At 44.6% G+C, this 24,801-nt stretch overlaps 1 protein-coding gene across 4 annotated transcripts in view; it reads right to left on the bottom strand.

Moving 5' to 3' along the window:
• The window catches only part of ADAMTSL1 (ADAMTS like 1), an 879,784-nt gene that overhangs the window by 103,117 nt on the left and 751,866 nt on the right, over window positions 1-24,801 (bottom strand). For all 4 annotated transcript variants that reach the window (XM_079789992.1, XM_079789993.1, XM_079789994.1 and 1 more), the window contains 3 exons: window positions 23,937-24,090; window positions 21,975-23,109; window positions 3,774-3,901 (listed from right to left, as the gene is read on the bottom strand). In XM_079789992.1, the coding sequence (XP_079646118.1) occupies window positions 3,774-3,901; window positions 21,975-23,109; window positions 23,937-24,090 (1,417 nt within the window). The remainder of the gene's footprint in view (window positions 1-3,773; window positions 3,902-21,974; window positions 23,110-23,936; window positions 24,091-24,801) is intronic.

Raw genomic sequence — 24,801 nt, 5'->3', positions numbered from 1 at the left:
CACCAGAAACTGTCCTTTACTCAGTACTGTTTTTGCCCTGGATACAAAGTAATCAATACCTCAAAATGTTAGGTAGGTGACATTTTGATGATATTCTTAAACTCCCTCCTCCACTCTACTGTATGTTAGTCTCATCTATATTCTGAGCAGTGAAACCGGCATTCCATTAAGTCAGTTTAGGACAGAAAGGAATTTTGGGCCACTGGATCTACATGGCTGTAAGTGTCCTGAACCAGGGAGATAGATAGGGAAACATCTCCACGCCGAGAAACACTCGCCAAGTACTCTCAAAGCGCTGAGACTTAGAAGATAAAATCAGTACATAATGGATGAGTTTGAGGAGAAGCAAAAGGCACAAAAGATGATATCTTACAGGCCCCAAGAGAGCAGAGAAAGGAAGGTCTGACTGCATTGGCATGTCTGAAACTAAATGGTGTTTACATGTTTAAATACAAATTGTGGAGAGAGTAGCAATGGCCCTACAATGCATCTGAGAGGCAGAAGTGGCAACTCACTCAAGTCAGAGGATGGGGCAGAGGAGAGGTCTAGCTGTGGACCAGGGAGAGCTCACCAGCCTCCCTTTCTGTGGTCCATGTGAAATATGCCTTGTCACTAACCACCTCCCTTGCTCTGAATCCAGGCACTCTGACCACTTTTCAGATGGCTAATTCAATCTTCCAGTTGACACCAAGACATGGAGAGGTTGAGACACACACACAGGAACTATACAAAGGGCTCTTGAAAAGAATATTCCTTAATGCAAAATAACTTGGTTTTTGTTTGCTGCATTATTCTCACAATAATAATAATAATTGCTGATAAATATTGAGTGCTTGCTATAGGCTCGGCACAATTACAAGCATTTTACATGATGAATGCATTTAATCTCCACCAGAATCCTCTGGGTCAAGCACTATTATTATCACCATTTTACAAATAAAGAAACCGAGTCAGAGAATATAAAGAAGTTGCTCAGGGTTATATAGCTAGGAAGTGACAGAGCCAGGATTCAAATCCAGACTATGAGGCTCCAGAGCCCGCAGGCTTAATTGCTATGCTATGCCTGCTCCTGTGAATTATTATGAACAAATTTTCCTGCATCTGGTCAACTCAGGTGCATTGGCAAGACCAAAGTCCATACATTCCTTACAAAATCATGGGAACACCTGAGCACTTGGAGCCTCAAAACATCCCCACCCCCCCTTTTGGTCTACATTCCCACTGAACTGAAGGTAAAAAAAAAACACACAAAAAAAACCTCTGCAATGTCATTAAAAGCACAGAAGCACGGAGATTTACCATGAGGAACTGATTGCAAGTGAGCGGAACCAGCTCCTAAGTTCATACTTGAAAAATTTCAGTGTGAAGACTTCTAGTGAAAAATACGTGAAAGCGAAGTTGAGCTAATGTTTTACACATTTTAGAATTGCTCTCAGGATGTGTTTCATTTTAGAAAAGCCAGAGAAAAAACAGAAAACATTTATTGAGTGTGAACTATGTGCCTGGCATTGGGCTAAGTGCTTTTTCACACATGCAATCTTATTTAACGTCACAACAATCCTATAAAATATTATTAATTTCATTTTTATGGATGAGAACAAAGACCCAATGAGGTTTTACACTTTGTTCAAGATCACACAGCTAATAAGCATTATAATTGGTAATCAAACTTAAAAATGCACACCCCCCCTCCCCAATTTGGGTTATTTTAGGTTATATGTTATACAGTGCTATGCAGGATCTTGATGTCATTTGAAGGAAACTGTAACCTCTTGATTCTCGGTAGCCATGAATGCATCTATTGCGTTCACTAGTCTATAAACATTATGGGGCACAAAACTCGGGTCTTATTTATTGCTACATGTTAATAATACTTGGAGAGTATGCTCAGAACAGTAGCTGGTGAGCCCCTTAATACCGTGAGTGTAGACATTGACACGGGGATAGATGATAATCCCAGGTAAAGATACAAATACAATCTTAAGGAAAAGTATACGTCTGAGCCTTAATTTTTCGAGGCACTGTGTGGCAGATTTGCCAGCATACCTGCACAGACCCCACCACTGCAGCACAGGACGCAGCGCCCTAAGTCCTGGGGTGGGGTCTGTGATTTACCTCACCAGGCAGCCCCTTTCTCCCCCTTCCCTGGTGCCTCTCTGGCTGCTGTCTCACTTCCCTGGCTTTGAACCTTTTGGCAGCCTCCAATAGCTCCTCTTCAAAGAGCTGAAGACAAGCCTGATGTTTCAATTGCCTTGCTTAATTCTAGACAGGTTTCCGTTAATCGTATTAAATGCAGGTGAACAAAGGGCACTGAGTTTGTGACAGAGCTGAACGGTATCTGGATAAATATAAACAAGAGAGGTAATCCCCCAAGAGCCACTGTTTGCCCTCAATTGGAAGGATGTCAGCAGTGCCCTTGCTAAGGGAGGTTGGAGGGTGGAAGGCAGAAGAGATTTAACAAGACTGGTGCTGAGCATCTGGACTCTGTATTAAAGAAGGGAATAAAGCTTGTGACTGGAATACATTAGGAGAAACGCAAATGTTCTATTCACAAAAAAAATAGGCATTAATAATATCAGCCTTTAATCTACCCAAGGCTCCTTAGCTTGCCTTATTCATTGTTGACTTTCATCTTCTCTGCAAAGCCTCTTGCTAAAGGGCCCTTCTCAGATCAGCTTTAGGTCACAGGGGCAGAAATACTGTTGCTGAACAGATATGCCAGGGAGTAGCATGTGTGACTGGAAAACAGTATGACAACATAATCCCAGCATGGACCGATGAGGTCAGTGTGGGGTGACGTTGGCTTTCCTAGCATCTACTGAATCATCTGTTGGAAGCAACAATTGAAAAGAATAAAAACAAACACATGCTGCATCCTGCCCGAGACTGCCAGGCCCAGGTCTGAGAAAAAGGATCCGATTTGGGTAGGATCAGGTGGGAAATGGAGGGAACAACGAGCTGGGAGTTAGGAGACCTCAGTTTGCTTCTTCTCTCCCGCTCTGGCTGAGTGGCTGGTTGACCTCAGGTTGCCTGGCCTCTGAGAAATGAGGACACTGGTTCAACTGGTATGACTCCAAGGATTTCTTTAGTTTCAAAGGCAAGGATTTGTCCTATATAAAAAGAGGTCTTATAAAAGTGCACTACTATAAGACCACAACCTTGGAGACACTGTAATCTGAGTCTTGATTTTCTTAATTCACCCTGTTTTGCATAACATTGGTGGGTAAAGGCAAAGCATTGGCAGGTGCATTAGAGCAAGAGGTTGAAAAAAACAAAACAAAACAAAACAGAACCAGAACACTCCTGGCTCAAACTGTGACCGCAGAATTCCAATTCCCCATGGGTCTTAAAGTCTTCTTTGCAACGGGCGTAACGAGGAGAAATGACAGGATCCCAAAAGAGCAGTCAATAATCTTAGGTCACAATTACGTTTCCCAACATGCTACTTACTTGTGCACATCTCCTTTTCTTATGTTCTTTCTGTCTGGAACATTTCCCCTCTGTTTATAAAAATTCCACTCATCCTAACTCTAAGACCTCCCGGATGGAATGAAATGTCTTTGCACACTCTTTCGTTATCACTTAGAGTACTTATTTTCATTCTACCTCATACTATACATCACCTCCCTTTAATTATAATTACAGATTATAAGCTTCCTGAAGGCAGGGTACGAATTTCATTTATCTATGTGTCCCTGGTTCTGCTTGGCACATTGGAGGCACCCACCCAATAATGGTTTCTGAATTGAACTGAACAGGGATTTCCACGTTACCTGCTAACGTTACGGCAATGGAGACAGAGTCATATCCCAAGGCATTTGTGGCGTTACAAGTGTAGAAACCCACATCAGCTTCCACTGGTGCCAGGATCTGTAAGGAATCATCTGGTTGTAGAAGAATCCTGGAGCAACAGAAAGAAAAATGTAGGCCAGGTCAGTTGAGTCCTTTTTGGAAATAAGTATTGGTAAAGCAGGAGGGAACCCAAGGGGCATTCAGAATCCTGTTTTAACAAAATGATACTCAGGAACCCAGGCTCTCTGTGATTGCTGTGATTCTGGTAGCAACACCGAATAAGTAGGTTTTGACTGCTTACGCTACTTGTTGACTACTTGATCTAAATGCTACCAGTTGGAGCAGATAGCACATGTGTACTAAATACACAGAATACACCTCAGGGGCGAGAGGGGAGGGAGAATGAATGCTGCAGATGGATCTGGGCAAGTATTAAGGAAAAGGCAGTATTACAAAGGAGGAATGGGGCTTAGTCAGATGGGAGAAAGTAGATAGAGCTTCCAGATATGAAGAAAGGCATCTGTTAAGGCTTGGAGGAGAGAGAGAGGAAGCCAAAAATCAAATATCAATGAGAGGATCTTGATGTGTACATTGGAAGGCAATTATATAGGTAATTACCTCTCCATTTCAGGTAGTCTAATGTACATCTATTGTCTTCATTAGTCTGCAAACATTATGGGCACACAACTCAGATCTTACTTATTATATTAGCTCCCACAATATTTGGCAGATGGCCCTCTGTAGAGGAGGTGCCCAGTAGAATGAAGGCAACGCCTGCCTTTTGGGGTCATGTAGACTATTTCAGAATAATCACTAGTTCAGACTCTTTGCTTTACTTGAAAAGAATTACAAGAATGAAATTGTGGGTGCCTACACCATGGACTTCAAAACCCATTCCAACCTCAGTCTCCTACTTTTTCTTCTCTTGATTTAGGTCACTTACAAGAACTAACTACTACATCATGGCAGTGAGGCAGATTGATTAAGGATGACTTGAAGCTGATATCTTGGTGACTTGGTGAGGCTGATGATAACTGAAATGTGTTTGTGGAGGTGAGGATCCAGAGGGCAGTAGAGGAGGACACAGTGGGAAGCTCAGAGATCCAGTACTCAGACCTGGCTGGGCCTTAGGTTGATAAATCATTCAACAGCACAGAAATGGTTTAGAGTTGGATTTTGCACTCTTAGAGTCAGTCATTTCTACCTTCGTGATTATTTTCAACTCCCCAGTTTCAAAAGGCTCAAAGATCTGGTTGCCTAATATATTATATCTATCCTTAGAAGGCAAGCAGGTAGCAGGGGTTGCTTTTCAGGAAAGGGAAAAAAATAACATAAAAATCTCAGGAGAACTCACAAGACTTGGTGATAAAATGAAGTCAGGGAGTCGGCTCTCCTGCCTTAGCAACACATTCTCCCCACTTGACAATTCTTTTCTTTCTTCAGTATTGCTCTAGACTCTATGGCATTTGCAGTTTGGCACAGCCTCTAGTGAGCTCCTAATTTTTCTGAGGTGGCTGAGGAGTCTGGCACCAAATCAGGCCCCCTCAGCACTACTTTTGGCTTTGGGCCTATTGCATTGATTATTTTTATTTTTGAATTGCTTATTCTTACCTCCTATCTCAGGGAAGGCAGGAAAGAGAAAAAGCAAGGCTTACATCAATCTTCAATCTAGTTACATATGGGCAGCTGCAATAAAAAAATGGGGAAGGAAATAGAAAACCTTGGATGGTTCGTGTTTGCTTCAGTGCCATTCCAGACCATCACTGCGATTACTGGGGACAGTCAAGCTTTTGTGGCATTGAACCAGAGCTGAGGGATGGCAGAGAGGCCAGGAGAGAATGTGATAGCACTCATCCAGCCATTCAGTCACTCATCCATCAGCTATGGGGTGTTTTGTCTCAAATAATCACATGTTCATTGTTAGTTTATTTCAAAGGAACTAATAAGAGAAAGATAACTATACAATTTACTTATCTTTGGTAAGCCATGCAATATTTAAGTAATAATGTCACTGTGTCCTAAAGGTATCTTAACAGATATAATAGTGTATTATTTCCAAATCTCGTTAGATGTTCAGGCTGTTTTAGATTTGAAAAATTACAATTTGATTTTATTATTCAAAACTTTATGATGTCCCAGGAACATGTATGCCTCCATAACAATTTCCCAATGAAAATACAGACAGCAGGTTTAGGCAAATTTAAATATGACTAACTACTCAGGATAATAGAACTTAGTAGATAATTGTTCAATTTTATCACACTCAAAAGGCATGGATTAAAATTCGTTAAATTCCCAAGTCCACCAGGACAGTTGCCCCCTTAAAACTGGCACACTCTCTCTCCTCTACAGAAAGAGTTCTTGAACTGAACATTCAGAGCAGGTCTACTGAACTTTATTTTGGTCCTGCTATGATTTACGTAAGCACCATTGGCAAATCCCTTCACCTTCCTGCATTTCAGTTTATCAATGTCTAAAACCCAGTTGAAGTATGCTTTCCTACTCAGCAAAGGGAACTGTTAAAATGAGCTTGATAAGGTACTTCCAGACCATCTTTTGGTATTTCAATGACCCTTCCTCTGATAATGTTGGACACTCTGAATGGAGGCTTAACCGTGAGGAGGGGGTGGGGATGAGAAGATTTCGAGAAAGAAGAGAGGCAAATGATATTGGCCAATTTCCCCCTAGACAGCTGATTAGATCTTCATATTCACAGATCATGGTTTTCCCCATGGAACTACTGCCCTTGCCTGATCGCATGCAGAGGATGTAAACCCCTCTCCCCCACTGGGCCTGAACCAATTATGGTTTTAGGTGGGTGTTAGCGTTTGTAGCTGCATGAGTTCCTCCAGGCCCTCATGCTACTGAGTGAGCCATAACGTTTTCTGCCTAATGCTTGGAGAAGAATGCATTATTGGCAAGGAGAAGGGAGGAGATCCATGACATCAGGCACAAAACCATAAGTGTCTGAGCTAGGATGGGAATAGCGGAAATGGAAAGGAATCTGGGGCTTGAGACTAGCATTTGTATATTCTTTTATTCTATAAACTGTCTATACAAAGATAAAAAAGCTTAAGTATCTGCCTTCATAAAAACAGTTTTAAATATTGTCTTAAGACAAAATCTACATGGGACAAAATCTAAATTTGTCATGTACTGCATATACTTATAAATTATTTATATTCACAAAACTTAGCTCAAGGGTCTGTAGTAATTTGATGGCAGAGTCAGGATTTGAAATAAGGTTTCCTGGACCAGCACTTTCCCCCCAATCTATCATGTCTTTAATATGCCCATAAAACTGGTAGATGGGGGTTTGGAAGCTGCCACTAGTGGGCGCAATAGTTCTGAAGAGGGTACCCATGCAGGGCTCTCTAGGAAACATGACAAGGCAAAGGAAAGGGCTTGTTGTGAGAGTGAGGTTTGCTGTAGGCTCTCTATCTAGCCTGGCATCTATGGAGAGAGGTTCCTGGGAAAAAACACACACATTTCCTTTATACTTCAGGCATCTACTCTATTAATTTAACTTAATTTGTTAGTAGCTGACTTCTGTCAGCTTGTGTTTAGGTTTTGAGTTTGACAGGACTGTTTCAGAATGCACAAGCACAGAAATGTGGTGCTGCTTTCCAAGCAAAACCAGAAAAGATTTCTCTGGGGTTGTTTTGGAATTTAAGGAATCAGAGAATGAGGGGTCATGGAATGGGGCCTAATTAAAACCTACATAGCAAATGGTACTGTGGTCATATTAGGTATATTAATACTCGCTGCTTTCCTCCCATACCCACACCACACTTTCCTTTTGGTTTACTGAGCTAAAACTTAATGCTTCATTTCTTTGGTCATACTTTTAACCTGAAAATGAAGGAGCTGTTTTGCTTTTCTGGTGGCTTTTATTAGTAAGCTTCTAAGCATGACTTCTCAAACACTCTACCAATTAAATAAGGAGCTGTTGAGAGAGTACAAAGAATTTAATTACACAAGTAAAACCCTCATCATCTATGTGAGTAGGATATGGGCAAAGTGCCTGTGGGCCAGTCCTACCAAGTACAAGCTCCTTGAGGTGAAGTTGTTCCTCTGCATTTGTAATATATAACGAGAAAGTACTCTTGTTTGAAAAGAAGGCAGCTCTGAGTGTCCAAAGGAAAGTTTATAGCAATTCTGTGAGTGGAGTGGCATCATGATGCCCTCTGAACCCTTGGTTCAACTGTGAACATCACTGTCTTGTGCAGGCCCACCTCTCATGTGACTTCCATGACCAACCATGGAAGCTGCTTTGGAGGGGAAGCCTTCCCGACTTCACTCAAGAGACATGGAGTCATGTCCTGGTCTTGGGTAAGCCTTTCAACTCTGTGAGCCTCTAAGTCCCTTCTGCAAATTTAGAATAATACTGACCTCAGAGAGATCTTATGAGGATCAAATAAAGGAGTACACAGACTCATTCTTACTGTTTTCTAAGTAAAAAGGCTTAAATGTCAGATGCATCTAGAAAATAATATATCTTAGTGGTACAGGTGGTGGTATCCTATGTTACCATCTTGGAATCCCTCTTTGAAATTTCCAGTTGTCAGAGGAAATTTTCAAGCTCTGGACACAGAAATACCCATCTGCTGCATGGGCCATGATTTTGTACCATCTCAGGCCTCTCCCCATAACAAGTAAGCATTCTAAATTTTAAGCCTCAATACAGGATTGGAAGCTGGAAATCACAGGTATATCCTTCTTCTCCATAACTATCTTCTTCATCAGTTCCAAGTTACTTGCCCTATAGCCCAACACAAATTTCTCTCTCTAGTCAAAATGGCACCATTGACTCTCCTTGTTATTAGCTTGGGGTTGAATTCATGCTCTTTCTCCTCCTGTCTATCCTTCCACATTCTTCCATCCCTTAAGGACAAGTTCAAGTTCTACTTCCTGTGTTACCACAGCCCACAAGAATCCCTCCCTTTCCTGATCTGGCAGAGTTGTTCTGAGCTGTACTACAGAGCCCTTTCCATTCTACAATGTCTCATTTCTTCAGTTAGATTGTAAACTAAACGCTCCTGGACTGGAACTATTTTACTTCTTTCATAGTCCCCTATTTGGTATTCAGCAAAATGCTGGCATGCTGAATAAATACTCAATGAACGCTTGTTTGGTTACCTTCAGAGTAGTGGAGCTAAAACAATCACGCTGACAATATAAGCATACTGGTTAAGAGCAGACTGAAGGGCCATAATGGCTGAATTCCAGCCCCACCTGTACCACTTCCCAGCTGTGTAACCTTGGGCATGTCATTTACTTAAGTCCTCAGTGGCACAGTTTCCTCATTCATAGAAGGTGGAAAACTATAGCACCTATCTAGGGTTCCTGGGGGATATTCTACATGACTTCAGGTATTTTAAGAACACAGAAAAGTGTCTGACCTATGGTAAAAAAAATGTGGAAGTGCAGGTTATTATTATTCTCTTGTTGTTGATGTCATCATCAACATTGTCATTTACCCTTCATGTCTGAGCCTATGTATTTTGGCTGTTGTGAGAAACGTTTAAAAATATATTTTTAAATTAATTTTAGAGAGGAAGGGAGAGGGAGAGAGAGACAGAAACATCAATGATGAGAGAGAATAATTCATCAGCTGCCTCCTGCATGTTCCACACTAGGGATCGAGCCCATAACCCAGGCATGTGCCCTGACCAGGAACTGAACTGCGTCCTCCTGGTTATAGGTCGACGCTCAACCACCAAGCCTCACCAGCTGGGCAGAAACTGTTCGACATAGGTAAATAATTGGGAAATGTAGGGGTCCCAAGGACAAAAATGTCAATTGCAGAAATGGGCAGGGGACAAGGGGTTTGCTGTGGGAGGAAGTGAGCGGGGAGCCATGATCTACCTTGGTGGTAGCACTGGGAGTGGAAAAGAGGGGCAGAGGCTGGGGCCACATGGCACACTGACTGGGCTGGCAACGGCCTCAGTTCTATTCTTGACTCAGGAATCTCTGAATAAGGGACAACTACTTTTTTCCATAACTGCATTAACACTATTAACCAAATACTGAAATCTTAGAACACAAAGAAAAAAAGCCAGAATCCTGCAATTGCAAAAATGTACATAAATAAGTGTTAAAAAATAAGAGTTGGAAAAAAGTAATTTTGGAAGCAAATAAGCAAAGTTAAGGGAGGCTGTGCAAAGAACATCAACTCCAAACTCCTAGGAGGTGCTGTTGAGGACTTTTCCTTACAATGAAATGCAGATTTACTTATTTATTTTTCCTGCTTAGGGACTCCTTAGGTAAGGACAATCAAATCTACCACAGGGGAGAGTAGGAACCAATATTTGTTAGACAAGTGTATAAGCTTTAGATAATTTTATTCTATCATGCTACTAGAGTGACATTATCCTCCCATTACAGAGAGGACGCTAAAGCTCGGAGAAGTAACTTGCTCAGCTAGTGCACAGGGTGGAATCAGGAATGGGGAATGACCTTTGACCTTTTAAAAAACTGACTACATCCAGGCATCCACTGGGGCCTAATAGGAAGGCATGTGGTTTGGCTTCACTTTTGGTGGGGGGCAATTTGTGCCAGGGTTTGCAGTTCCTTAGGGAAATGGACGATCACTACCAAGAATATTCTGGATTTTAAATGGCTGGAAGGCATGTGGTTTGGCCTCATTTTTGTTGGGGGGCAATTTGTGCCAAGGTTTGTAGTTACTTAGGGAAATGGACAATCACTAACAAGAATATTCTAGATTTTAAATAGTTTGAGGTTGAAGGGGGAAAAATGCTGTGAGAAGAACTCCTCTACAAGCAAGAATTTTTTTTCTGAAACCAGAAATTATAGTAGCCCAGAGACTTGCAAGGGAGAGTTTTCTTTTGTGCAGATATTTTGGGGAACAGATTTGAGGTTCAGGAAGAGTTTCATATCACCATTTGGCTAGGGCAACTTTTTACAACTTTTGCTGTTTTTAATGTAATCGCCAACTAAAAGTTATTTAATGCCGGAAGCTTCATGATTGCTCCAGGTGGAAGTATAGAAAATATTTTTGGAATGGGAAAGGCCACCTGACCACACATTCTTAACCCTGTCCTAATACTGCTTGCCAAACTGTTCAGCTTCCTTCTCTTCAGAAATTTATGAAGTCTTGGATTTGCTAATATGGGTTTTTATCTGCTTACTGGGTAGTTCATTTCAAACTACAAACCTCTGCATAAAATGACTGACTCAGGACAGGGATCATCAGACCCCAGTCAGCTGTCAGCTGTGTTTATAAATAAAGTTTTATTAGAAAGCAGCCACACTAGTTTCAGTATTTTCTTTCTTTTTAAATAATATACTAGAGTCCTGGTGCACAAATTCATGCACCAGTAGGGTCCCCTGGCCTTGCCTGTGGGATCAGGCCAAAACTGGCTCTCTGACATCCCCCGAGGGATCCCGGATTGCACCTGGTAAAATCAGGTGCATGATCGGGCCTGGGAGAGATGCAGGAGGTTGGTCAGCCAAGGAGGGACCCCAGGAGGCTCTAGGGCATGTCTGGCCCATCTCACTCAGTCCCAATTGGCTGGACCCCAGTAGCAAGCTAACCTACCAGTTAGAGCGTCTGCCCCCTGATGGTCAGTGCACATCATAGCAACTGGTCGACTATCTGCTCCCTGGTGGTCAGTGCACGTCATAGCAAGCGGTTGAGCTGCCTTAGCATATCATTAGCATATTACGCTTTGATTGGTTGAATGGCCGACTGGACACTTAGCATATTAGGCCTTTATTATATAGAATATTTTAATTGATTTTTAGAGAGGGAGGGAGGTGGAGAAAGAGAGAGGAAGAAACATTGATGTGAGAAAGAAACATCGACAGGTTACCTCCCATACATGCCCCCAACAGGGCTTGAACCTGCAAGCTTAGGTTCCCTGACCAGGAATCAAATCCATGACCTTACTGTGCATGGGATGAAACTCTACTCAACTGAGCCACCTGTCCAGGGCCAGTTTTAATATCTTCTCTGGCTGCTTTTATGCTTCCGTGGCAGACCTGAGTGGTTGAGCTAGAGATAGGATGGCTAAAGAGTTTAAAATGTTTACTTTCTGGCCCTTTTCAAGAAAAATGTGCTGTCCCTGACCTAGAACATGGAGGAATTTCCACTTGTGGTTTATTTCAGTGCTTTCCTCATTTATGACAAAAATGTTAATTACTTTTTCGGAATGCTGCCATTCGCTAGGACCATTTTTTCTGGGAAGAATAAGTGAACTGCTCGGGGGACCTTTGGAGACCTACTAGGCTTTCAGAGACCAGCTAGTGCCCGACTCTGAGCTCCACCTGTGCTGCCCAATGGTCACTGATTGTCACATGTCCTCGGATGCTCTCCGCTGCCTGGTTAACCCTGGTCATTTCTGTGACCTTTGCATTCACTCTTCTCTCCTTTTTTTTTGCTGAAGCTTATTATTTACTGGGATGGTTCCTTTCTTCCCTGCTGACTTGCTATTCTTACACTTTTCAGCTGGGAAAAACATTTGTCATCCCCATTTCCTTTAGTTCTATAAAGGAAACAAGCCAAACCAAATTGAAACTTGTTTCTTCTTCCTTCCCTATCTGCCCTGCCTGCAGAATTTATAGTATCTGCAAACTTGGGAACTGCATTTCGTGTGCTTATGACTTATCCATCTAGCATTATTCACAACTGCGGTGCTGAAATTGACCCTGGGGGCAATTCCCATCCGATGCTCTCTTCTGGTCTGAGAAGTTTCCATCTGTGGATACTCTGTGTTGCCCAAGCCTTCCAAACACTCCTTAATTCATCTCCTATTCAACACCACTTTGGAACGTTGTCCAAAGCTTTCTGGAAAGTATAAGCATTTAAAACATACAGACTTCTTTCCTACCAGATCAGAACGGATAGTAAAAGAATTGTCAGTGCAATACAAGCCTCCTCTCCCGTTGCTTGGATTTAGGCTGATAATTCTCCACCACACTTGTTTTCCTAGATACCTTTCTATTTCAACTCTTTGAACAGCTGCCTAGGTGTTCCTGTAAATAAGAATAAAGCTCCCTATTTTGTGATGTCCTGGAAGATAGTGTGATAGTGTGGCCCTCTATCCACATGACATGACCTCAATACTGACAAATGAGTACCCATTGTGGCCCTGGTTATTTTACAGATACTAGTATTTCTGTTCTTCACACCCTTGCTCATCTGCAGGGCAAGTACGATCATGTGAGCTGGAATTTGAGCCTAAGTGGCTATGATTCCAGCCTCATTGTCCTTCTATCACTGTTGACTGTCCTTTGTGCTGGTGTATACCTACCATTAGGTGAACACAGCATGAATCGGGCAGCCTCAGAATAGAAAAAAGACAACAACAAAAAAAAACAGGAGAAGGCTTAAGGGTCAAAAGGCAGAACTTTTGGGAGGAAAGGATCAATCTTCATTCAGATTTCCCTCCCAATTTGTAATTCAGTTTCTGGTGCCAATTTTGGAGGAATTTGGCTTTTCCTTTTTGTAATCAAGTCAGCAGTGTCCTTACAGGTATAGTTCCAGAGTTGGATTCAGATGTAGGAACACTGGACATTCAGGGTGGGGCAAAAGTAGGTTTATAATTGTTAGTATCTTATATAATAAAAGCCTAAGCGACCAGAACGACTGGTCGCTATGATGTGCACTGACTACGAGGGGGCAGATGCTCAATGCAAGAGATGCCCCCTGGTGGTCAGTGCACTCCCACAGGGGAAGCGCTGCTCAGCCAGAAGTCGGGCTCACAGCTGGCGAGCACAGCAGCAGTGGCGGGAGCCTCTCCCATTTCTGTGGAAGTGCTAAGGAGCAGCAAGCCGAGTGGTAAGGACGGGGGGGGGGGGGGGGGGGGGGGGGTGGTGGTGTCTCAGCCTGCGAGAGGGCGCAGGCCAGGCTGAGGGACGCCCCCCCCCCCCTCCGTCCCCTGCCAGGGGCCTCTAGTGGAAAATAAAACAAGAATTAGTAAATAATAATAAAGAACAAATTCTGTGTTTTACATACTCACAACTTTAAACCTACCTTTGCCCCACCCTGCATATTTGTCTGTACTCCTGGTATTAGATGTGGGGAAGAGTTACTTCAGAGATCCTTTGGCTAGTGTTGTACTCTAACCAAATGCTAATTGGTATTACCTTTTGCCTGAATCTCACCTCAAAATGTGGTAGAGAGTAAGATGGCCCAATACATGTTCAGTGTAACTTAAAGGCAAGAAACCGTTTCATCTTGCTTGTGGTCTAGGGCTCTAAACACACACACACACATACACACATACACACACACACACTCACACACACAGGCACAGGGCATCCACACTGTAAACATACAGAGTAAGAGACACAAACACAGATCTAACAGTCATAATGTTTACAAGCGCCTATTCTGTGCCTAGCACTGTGCATACGTATAGCTGGGTATGTATATGTAAAGGTAGAGCAACAAATAGAAAAGGCTTTCCCTCAGATGTGCCAAAATAAAAACAAAAGCCTCATAGATGGAAGCCAGCTGGCAGAAGACTGAATGTTAATTTATGCTGGCCTAGCTGACCCCAATGGCTTCTTTTCAAAACAATGGCAAATCCATGTATTCAACTGAGGTTAAAAAATCAATAAAAAGAAATAGTTCTTGGAGCCAGACTACTTTGGGTTCAAATTCCAATTCCACTATTTATGAAGTGAATTTAGCATCTCTGTGTTTCCATGTCAACATTGGTAAAATGGGGATAGTAACTCAAAGGGTTATTGTAAGAATAAATGACTACCTGTGAAACAATTAGAACAATGCCTAGCTCAAAGCAAGTGCTCATTAAATGTTAGCAATAACTAAGATGGTTTCTCCATTGGCCTGGATGCATGTGTTTCAAATTGTACAGTTGTGAGCCACAGATCCTCAGTTTTCTGAATCTTCTCTTGTGGAGAACACTTAGGCCAGGCAGAGATGTTTAGCTGGATGTGGGGACGACTCTGGAACTCTGCCATAATTGCACATTAGATACTAAAAATCCAGATTATGCGAAAGCATGCAAACTACATAGCAATTAGGAAATCTCCCTCCTAATCACAGGCATCCATCATCCCTCTGTTGAGTGTCTATTATGATCTTGGAATGTCAAGAAAATAAGACTTTCTTAAACACCTGTCCTTAAGGAAGATGAATGTAATACAGAAGGTAATGTGGAAAAACATCTAGCTAATTCTAATACACAGTGCCAGGGCTGAGACAGAGTACTATATACAGGATACTGTGGAGGTGGTGGAGGAGGTCGTCTGACCCAGCTTTCTGTAAGGAAGGGTAGGCTTAGGCAGAAGAAGTGGGTCAGAAGGCCCCAGGTAAATTCACAGATAGTAAGTAATCCGGTACTGCCGAAGGGCAGAGCTCAGAGGGGTGAGGTTGGCGGTATGGCAAGAGATGAAGTGAGAGAGGCAGGCAGATGTCAGGTGTTCTTTATCATTCTAAGACATTTGGAACTTATCCTCAAGTGATGGCAAGCCGTTACAAGAATTTGAAGCATGGGTAGTTTTTCCTAGAAAGACGCTCTGGCAGTAACACATCAAATGGTCTAGAGCAGGAATCAGTCAAGTTTTTCTGTGACAGGACAGAGAGCAAATATTTTAGACTTCGAGGGCCACCTACGGTGGTCTCTGTTGTATAGTCTGCGTTCTGTTTGTTTTTAAAAATGTAAACACCATTATTTTAATAACACTTTAAATAACCTGGGTTCAAATCTTAGCTCTACCACTTATTAAGTGTGAGACCTTGAGCAAGTTAACCTAACTGCTCTGGGCTCAATTTCAATAGTTCTTTTAATAACGCTTTAAAAGCCATTTTTAATAACCCTTTAAAATATGTAAAAGCACTCACTGCAGTTTACCAATCCCTGGCCTACAGAAGTCAAGTACAGAGTCAGGAGGCTGTTGCAATCACCTAGAGCGGACAAAGGTAAACCACAGTAGGGGCAGTGAGGACAGAGACGGGCACAGGGAAGAAGGAACCATGGAGAAGTCAGAACAGCCTAGAAATATTGTGGCTCAGGAAGCTGGATGGGTGGGGTTTACTTTGCTGAGCTAGGGTTTCAGGAGTTCAGTTTCAGATATATGGAGTTGGCCTATTTGTGGAGCATCTGGGTTGGGATGTCCAGTAAATAGTTTTGCATACGAGTCAGGAGAGACTTGGTCTGGGGCTAGATATATGAGAATCACTGGCACACGGGGGAATGTTTGGGACACAGGAATACTTAGTATTTATAGAGGGAGACTCCGAGGAAGGAAGATAACAGTTGGGTACAGGAAGAGAAATTCACAACGACATCTGAGAAGGAATAACCAGAGACGTAGGGAGCAAACCAAGTGTGCGCGGCTTCTAAAGTGGCAAGAACTTGTTTTAGGAAGAAGTGCTTAGCCTGTATCCATGCAGTGGCACACTGCCTGAAAATCGCTGTTCTAGCATATAAGTTAGCTACTTTAGGGCTAACAGAGTAATGTTTCAAATCACTCGGGCACCATTAATGCACCAGGCCCATGAAGAGAGGCTAGAAAACTTCTCTTCCGATGGGTGACTACCAACTCTTTTAAAATAACGAATAGCAAGTGCCTAATTCTACCCTGAGGTTTACCTCTCTACCTTTCTCTCTCTCAGCACTTCTTAAAGGTGACCCTTGAACCTCAGGTCTCAGAATTACCTGTCATGCTTGTTGAAATGCAAATTATGGGGCTCTGCAGTAGAAAGAATTTCTGGGATAGGGTGGTGCCATACAGGAATCTGAGAACCTCTCCCCTATCCACTTTTAAAAGTTTAGAAATCTGCCCTAGCTGGTTTGGCTCAGTGGATAGAGCTTCGACCTGCAAACTGAAGGGTCCCGGGTTCAATTCCAGTCAAAGGCACATGCCCGAGTTGCAGGCTCGATCCCCAGTTCGGGGCATGCAGGAGGAAGCCAATCAATGATTCTCTCTCATCATTGATGTTTCCATCTCTCTCTTTCTCTCTATTCCTCTCTGAAATCAATAAAAATATATTTTAACAAAGTTTAGAAATCTGAAGAGAAGTATTCTGCCCAATGGAGTTTTGATACAAACTTGGGGACTAAGTTATTTTATCCTACACCAGCACTTGTGTGTTTCTTAGTTTCTGAAGGGCAGTCACCTTGCCTTATTTATCATCTCACTGTCTGGCACCTATCACTGTACTTAATGCCCAACTGATATTTTTGGAGTTAAGGGGATGAGTGCAAAGGACCCCTTACTAGTCCTTACCTCCCCCCGCCAGCTCCTCTACTGGGGACCAAGCCCACAACCCAGGCATGTACCCTGGCCAGGAATCAAACCGGTGACTTTTCGGTGCATGGGAGGATGCCCAACCAACTGAGCCACACCAGCCAGGGCCAATTAAGTCATTTTATTTTCTTGTCCAATAGCCTCCAAAATGTCCCTGAGGTACTCAGACTAAATCCTAAATGCTACCTTGACCCGTCTTGCTGGCTCAGGCTGTTTAGAGAGAGAGTCCTTGAATACACTGCAGAGTCCTCCAGACCAACAGCCAGCTGAATCTCGCAGACTCGTTCAGGAAGATGGATTTGGGCACTAAGCAAAAACAGACTAACTGAACTACAAACTGGGCATTTCAGCACGTCTCTATTTGAAAACAAATGAGCATTTCTGAACCGCTACCGAATACAGTAATGATGACAAGCAATGAAACCCAACACAAAAGAGGTCACCAACAGCCCATAGCAAAGCAGTCCCAGTGGCGGCTCCAGGCCTCTTGCCTGCTCTGGGCAGATACATTCCCTTTCTTTTCTCAAAAGTGCTTGGGAAACTGTACAGAAACTAAACTCCAGCCGTATTTCTTACTCGCCATTTAAGTACAATGGAAAACTTATGACGTCAAAGATCAGAAATCGAAATCTTTTGTTTCTCCCTACCTCATGCCATTAACCTGCTTTAACAAACTCTGTCAAGGCTAGATCTAGGAAAAAAATCTTGCCAGTGGCAAAAACTGTCAGACTCTTTGCCCAGGTCCCTCATGTGCTTTCCCTCTTAATGCTACTCCCCACTCGCACCAAGGTTCTGGTGACTGAAGACACAGAATTTGCCCTCCTCTGCCCCAGCCTTCACACCTTTAGTATCGTTAGCACCTGGCTGCCATGTGTCTTTTCCTAGCAAAATACTGATGAAACTTTTTAAATCTGAAAGCCATTAGGGATAAACTCTCAATGCCCATTAAAGTAAAAATTAAAAGACGAAAGTAGTGTTTCTAAGTCGTATTTCAAGAGTTATTGGTATTCCTGAGGTTACTGGGCCAAAAAATTGTTCATTGATCAAAGGAGTACTTGGAAAACACTCATATACTATACTGTCTACTTGGAAAGTCACAACACACGCTGGAGTGCTTAAAGGATTTTAAAAAGAGGCGAAAGCAAAAATAATTTTCAATTGGGGGATAGTTAAATGCATTCAAGAACAGTAATCAGCTGTTTAAAAAAGATGATATAAATTTCTACATGCTATTCTGAAATGTCTCCTAGACATGTTGTTGAATAAAAATTAAATCAAAATTCTAAACATGAATAATAGCCCATTAAAAACCTCCAAATTCTGTGTGTATGTTTTATATGCAATACAATAAAATATATAAACATTCCAAAAGGATGTATACCAAATTATTAAGAATGACAGCCCCTAGGGAACAGGGCTGGGGGGGCAGAGGGAGACTTCCATTTTTACTTTATAGATTTAGCTATTATTTGAATTGTTTTATAGCCCCTTTATTACTTTTATAATAAAAAACAAGCACTATATTAAAAAAAGAGAAGTAAAATTGAGCAGTAAATACATCTGCTTAGCTTTAAGTGAGCACGTCCCAACTCATGTGATCAAGGAACTCGTTTTGTGGAGCGCACAGAAACAACTCGTGCAACAAATGTTGAAGTTACTGCACCCAAGGCTCTCCCCACTCCCTGCCAGCATGGGGTTTTCACCTTCTGTGACCTTCTGTGAGTGAAGGAGATAGAAGGGACTTCAGAGATGATCATGGACACCCCCTCCCTTTTGCAATGAAGGGGCCAAGGTCAGGAAGAGAAGGGCCTTGTCAACATCGGCCTGAATCCCCAATCCTCACCTGGGTCCTTACGCATCTTTCCTGTAATCACCAGGTGAATTAGATGGGCCATGACCTTTGAATTTCATTAAAAACTCATTAAATTTTAAAAAATCATTAAAAAAACCTCCAGCACTCAAGGAAATTGTCAGAACCTCCGAGTAAGCCCTGGCCTCAATGTGCTCCCTGCAGCTCCAGGCACGGTGCAGAGGAATGCTAAGGACCCCTCCTTCTTCCCAACGGCCTATCTTGTTCTACAGCTTTTTAGGAGGAGGCAAGTGCTGTTCACAGGAAGGGACCCTGGTCCTGGCTGGTTTGGCTCAGTGGATAGAGCGTCAGCCTGCGGACTAAAGGTTCGATTCCGGTCAAGGGCACATGCCTGGGTTGTGGGCTCGATCCCCAGTGGGGGGCGTGCAGGAGGAAGCCAATCAACGGTTCTCTCTCATCATTGATGTTTCTTTCTCTCCCTCTCCCTTCCTCTCTGAAATCAATAACATATATTAAAAAAAAAAAAAAAAGGAAGGGACCCTGGAAACAGCTGGTAGAAAACAGCAAGGGCCTTGCAGCAACTTGGGATCCCCGCTGAAGAATAGATACATAGAAGCATAAACGTCCTCATTCCCTCAAACAGCATGGGTTTGAGCTGGGCAGAACCGGCTTTGAATCTGATCTCTTGATTCTGCCTTTCACGAGCTATCTAACATTAAGTTCCTTAACTGGGAGCCTCGGTCTCCTCATCCCTGAAATGGGGATAATAGCCTGTACATCACACCTTGTGGTAGATGTTAACTAAGATGAGGGCTAGGCAAGTTGCTAGCATACGGGGCACAGTGTATGTCGTCAAGAAATGTGAATTCCCACCTTTTCCCTCACACAGCCAGCCGCTGCTCCCTTCAATCCTTACGCTACCAATCCTGGGCGACAGGCCCAGGGGATCTGAAGAAAATGTACCTACACTTGAGGAAATGGCTGGCCGGTGGAGGAGAAGACGTGATTTGGGCACAACAGGTGTGGCAGGTGCACTGACAGAGGCGAGTTCCACTGCCCCACCCACCTGAGCCCCAGGGCACCATCATCCTGGGGGCCTGACACTGGAGCTGCCTCCCAGTGTCCCAGTGACCTCAAGCGATTGACTACAGCTTTGGGGGGACCCACAGATTTGCTATCAAGATCGCATGGATCATAGCAGTTAAGCTGATCAAGGAAAGTATGAGCTGGGGAAGACCAACCTGCAAACAAGTGGAGAGGGTAGGAGCAGAGGATCTCAAGCCACGCTGCCCACCTTCAAACCCTGTCGCCCATGTTTTTTTATTTTTGAAAATTAAACAAAATAATGCCTTGGAAACACTGAGCACAGTGGTCTCGTATATAGTAAGAGCACACAGGAAAACAGAACTGTTACTGAAGCTATTTGGTATGTAAGTACTAAGGCTGAGAGGCAATGTTATTGATAATTTAAAGGCATAAAAGATGTGGGCAGGGTGGACAATGTTACTTTTGTTCACCAAATCACAGAAGAGTGGACAGACTAGTCTTTGGAATCGTATGAACTCGGTATCAAATCCTCCGTCTGGCTCTTACGAATGTGATCTTGGGCGAGTTGCTGAACCTTGATTTTCTGTGCAGAACTAGAGGATAATGTCAATCGTGCGGACTGTTAGAATAACAAATGCAGTTACATAGAAATAAACCTGGCATACCGCCTGGCACAATAAATACATCCTGGTTTCTTTCCTTCCTTCCCCAAAGCTAGCAAACCATAGAGGAGGGGTAGCCAAACAACAGTGTTTAGAAGTATATTTGATGAAAAGAGCGTTCCACATGGATTCGGAGATAATAAAAGGTTAAAACGAGGATTCTGGACTAGAGGACCTTAAAGGTTCCTCTCCCATACATAGTCTATGATTCTTCAAGTGACAATGTTATTTTTGCCACATACCTTAGCTCTATCACCTAATAAATATGATCTTGTGTCCTCTTCTGTAAAATGTAGATTAAAAACTGTGCCCACTTCTCAGGGCTACTGTTGAAATTCAGTGAGATAAAGCCCATAAAGTGTTTATACTTGCCTGGCAGATAGCCACTACTCATTAATGCGGCTATCATTGCTGTTGTCAGGGCCACTATATAGATTAAAAGAGACAATGCATATAGAAATCACGTGACAGTGCTTGGCACATAGGTGGTGTACAAAAAATATTACTTTTTTTTTTCAGCTCCCCACTCCCTTTTTAAAAAATATTATTTTTTATTGATTTCAGAGAGGAAAGGAGAGGGAGAGAGAGACAGAAACATCAATGATGAGAGAGAATCATTGATTGGCTGCCTCCTGCATGCTGCCCCCCCACCCCCCGCCACCCGCTGCGGGATAGAGCCCCCATGTGCCCTGAATAGGAATCAAACCGTGACCTCTTGGTTCATAGGTCGACGCTCAATCACTGAGGCACACCAGCTGGGCATTGTTGCTTCTAATACCCCTCTTGATTTTACATTACTAATGGCTATGGCCCAAACAAGTAATACATGCTGTCATTCCAGTAATGACACATCAAAACAGAGCCACCAAGGGATATTAGGATAATTATTCACAGTTTTCAGCGGGGATAAAAGCTTTCTGGAATGAACAGCCATGTCCAGCCCCGACAGAGGCCAGGCTCGCCGGCGAGGAGCAGCAGGTGCTGTCTGCACTCTCTCCCCAGCCCTGCGAGCTACACACGTGGAGTCAATGTCTGGGTGTATAACAGCTCATCTCACAAAGACGTAATGTCATAAAAAATGCCTTGTCCTGAAACCACCGCTTTCTGCCCGAAGTTCAAAGCTCTCCAGGGACTGTCTCATTACCTGTTGGGATCCTCTGGGGATCCGGGTGGAGAGGCATTGTTGCTGTTACCTTATAAAGATCAGAGTGTACGGTTTAGAGAAATTAAATGCCTTGCCTTTGCTCCAACAGTCTACCAGTGCCGACAGAGGGCCTGGAACCCTGGTGCGATCCCTGAGCCAGGGCTCTAAGTCCCACCCTTGGAAGCACCTTGAAAGAAGAGCGAATCGGGTGCCTTGGGGAAGATGTGGCCCTCTGCCCGCCTCCCTCCCCAGACCAGGAAACCGCAAGGCTCACCTGTCACTGAACTGAACCTCCTCTCCGTTCCTGGCCCAGCTGATGGTAGGCCGAGGGTTGCCCACGGCCTCGCAGTGCAGAAGCACACTCAGGGTCCCGCTGGCCAGGGCCACCGTCTGCCCAAGGTGGGTGACCACTTCGGAGGCGGAGAGCTGCTGGGCCGCCGAGATCTTCCGCAGGATGGCGGGCTTGCGGTGCGGCCGGCGGGAGCCACCGGCGGCCTCCCCGGAGGAGGAGGCGGCGGCGGCGCGGAGCAAGCTGGTGAAGCTGGACACGGGCTTGCGAGGCGGGATGGCCACGGGGGGAATCCTCTGCTCGGACGGCTTGAGGAGGGGGTCCCGGCGCTCCCCGTGGCTGCGGAAGATGTCCTGGGCCAGCTGGGCCACCAGGTGCTTGCTGTAGACGTCGCGCAGCTCCTCGGGCTGCTGCGACAGGTTCCGCAGGATGTCGTCCAGGCGCTGCTGCTCGGCCACGATGGTGAAGGGCAGGTGCAGGAGCGCCTGCTCGGCGTTCTGGTCCTCCTCGGAGGACGCGTTCCTCTCCGCCGAGTCCTGCGCCTCCCACGCGGCCAGGAGCTCGCCCGGCCAGCCGCCCTGCTCCAGCAGCCGGGACACCAGCTCATCGTAGTGGCTGCCCGCGTCCGCGGCCAGGCCCCGCTTCTCAGCCTTGCTGCCGTTGGAGAAGATCCCGTTCTGGTGCTTGTGGGTCTGCAGGGCCTCCTTGGGGTGGGCCTTCCTCACCCGGGGCGCCTCTTCCTCGCTCCTCGGGCTCCCGGGCCGGGCCACGAGCTTCTGGTTGCCCCCGATGAGCTTAATCCCGAACTGCTCGCGGGCCGGGCCAGCGGAGCAGGTGTAGATGCCCGCGTCCGAGGGCTTGAGGCGGTGGATCTTTAAGTAGCCGAACGGGGCCACGGTGACGTGCGCGGAGCTGATCAGGTGCTGGCCGTCTTTCTCCCAGGTGATGAGCGGCTTGCGGAAGCGCCTGGTGGGGCACCGCAGCACCACGGTGGTCTTGGGGAGCAGGTACGCGAACCCGCCCACCACGAAGTGCAGCTTCCTCTGCCTGCGGGTCTGGATGTACACCTTCCTGGCCGCCTCGATGTGTGGGCTGTGCTTGGTGGACGGCCTCCCCGGCCCTGGAACGAAAGGGAAGACAGACGGACAAATGGAGAGCAGAGAGACAGGAGAGTGAGATGCAGGGACAAGAAAGGGGGGAAAAAAGAGAGTGGGAGGGGAAGAGAAGGAGAAAGGAAGGGACGAGAAGAGAGAAGAGGCGAGGAAAGTGCTTCAGAGTGGCCTTATGTTGAACTGGAGGAACTGGCTACCCAGCTGGGCATCATCAAGCTGCCGCCACAACAAAAACTGGAAAACAAATGAGCTGCAGTGGGGCGCTGGCCCTGCTGGGTCTTGCTGTCCCTAGAGGGTGGGATGCAGGGTTCTAGATGCAGGGGGTTTCAGGGGAAAGCAGTTCCTCTCATTAGAAGGACTGAGAAATTAACCTCATTACAAAGAGACAGAGGACAAAGGGAAGGAGAAGGTCCCCGTTTCCACGTTTATCCTTTGCACCCCCAGAGCACCTGGGCCCTTGTGGGCCCGGGGGGAGGAGAGCCCAGAAGTGTTACAACTCTAGGGGTTAATATTAAAGAGAACAAATCTGTTCAGAGTAGTTTAAAACCCCAGAGAGGATAACATGAGACTTCATTAGCAGTAGGCTGCCTCCAGCTTCCAGATCTCCTTATGTCCGCCAGTGAACTTTGCTCTCCCTCTTGCAAACTGTTTTTCCAGGAGAAGAGAATCTCACCTGGTCACCAGTAATTAAGATTCCTTTTCCATCTCCAGCTGAGCTCCCCAGCCTGCTGCCCTCCAGGGCCCAACAATCTCCCACCCGCCTGGGCTTAGGGAAGGTTACTGTGTGCTCCCACGTGGGTTTCGTCTCCCCATCCCCGAGCTCCGAGGTACTCACTTGCACAGGTTGCCAGCATACAGGGCCTGATTGATGAGGAGAACGGCAGGGGAGGGCACAGGGAGGAATTGACAATAGCCGAGACCCCGGTTTTCAGCACCTTCCTGCAAATGGCACTCCGCGTCTGGGTGCCCTCGCCGCAGCTCGTGGAACACTGATGGGAGAGAAAGGCCAAATGCATGTAAATGTAGGGAACTATAGGCAAAAGGGCTTTTGTATGAGTTCTCAAACTCACCAACACATGAGAAAAGTTATTTGAAATCTGCAATAGTCAGAGAGAGAGAGAGAGAGAGAGAGAGAGAGAGAGAGAGAGAGAATTTTACTCGACAACGTGTAAAGACATGTTGCAGCCACATAACGTTTTCTACTGTAAGGTTTCCTTGTAGGCATTTCACCTGTTTAGGTATGTGGCTTGGGCTTTAGAGTTACAGAGTTAGAGAGTCCAGTGTTCAAATCCATCTCAGTATTTCACTACTTAGCAAGTTACTTAAACTGTCTGAGGCTATTTCCACTTCTTGTGCTTATTTTGCAAGGTTGGGTATTAAATGAGGTAATATATTTCAAATGTCATACATAGAACTGGCATTCAATGCTAATTCACTTCTCCTTTCTTCACAAATAAGTTAAAATATTTTAATGTCAAGCATCAGATAACATTTTTAATATTTTTTTTATTGTCTAAAGTTTTACATATGTCTCCTTTTCTCCCAATTGACCCCTCCCCCCCCCCAGCCATTCCCACCCCGGGCAAACCCCCACCACCCCAGTGCAAGCATCAGATAATTGTTATATATCTACATCATTTGAGGTGGGGTGCTAGATACTATAGAAAAAAGTTGTGCAAGATAGTTCCTAATGTCAAGGG

The sequence above is a fragment of the Cnephaeus nilssonii genome (assembly GCF_951640355.1).
Source record: "Cnephaeus nilssonii genome assembly, chromosome: 14".
NCBI classification, from domain to species: Eukaryota; Metazoa; Chordata; class Mammalia; order Chiroptera; family Vespertilionidae; genus Cnephaeus; species Cnephaeus nilssonii.
The sequence above is the reverse complement of the archived record's forward strand: the minus strand, read 5'-3'. Positions and strand labels throughout refer to the sequence as shown.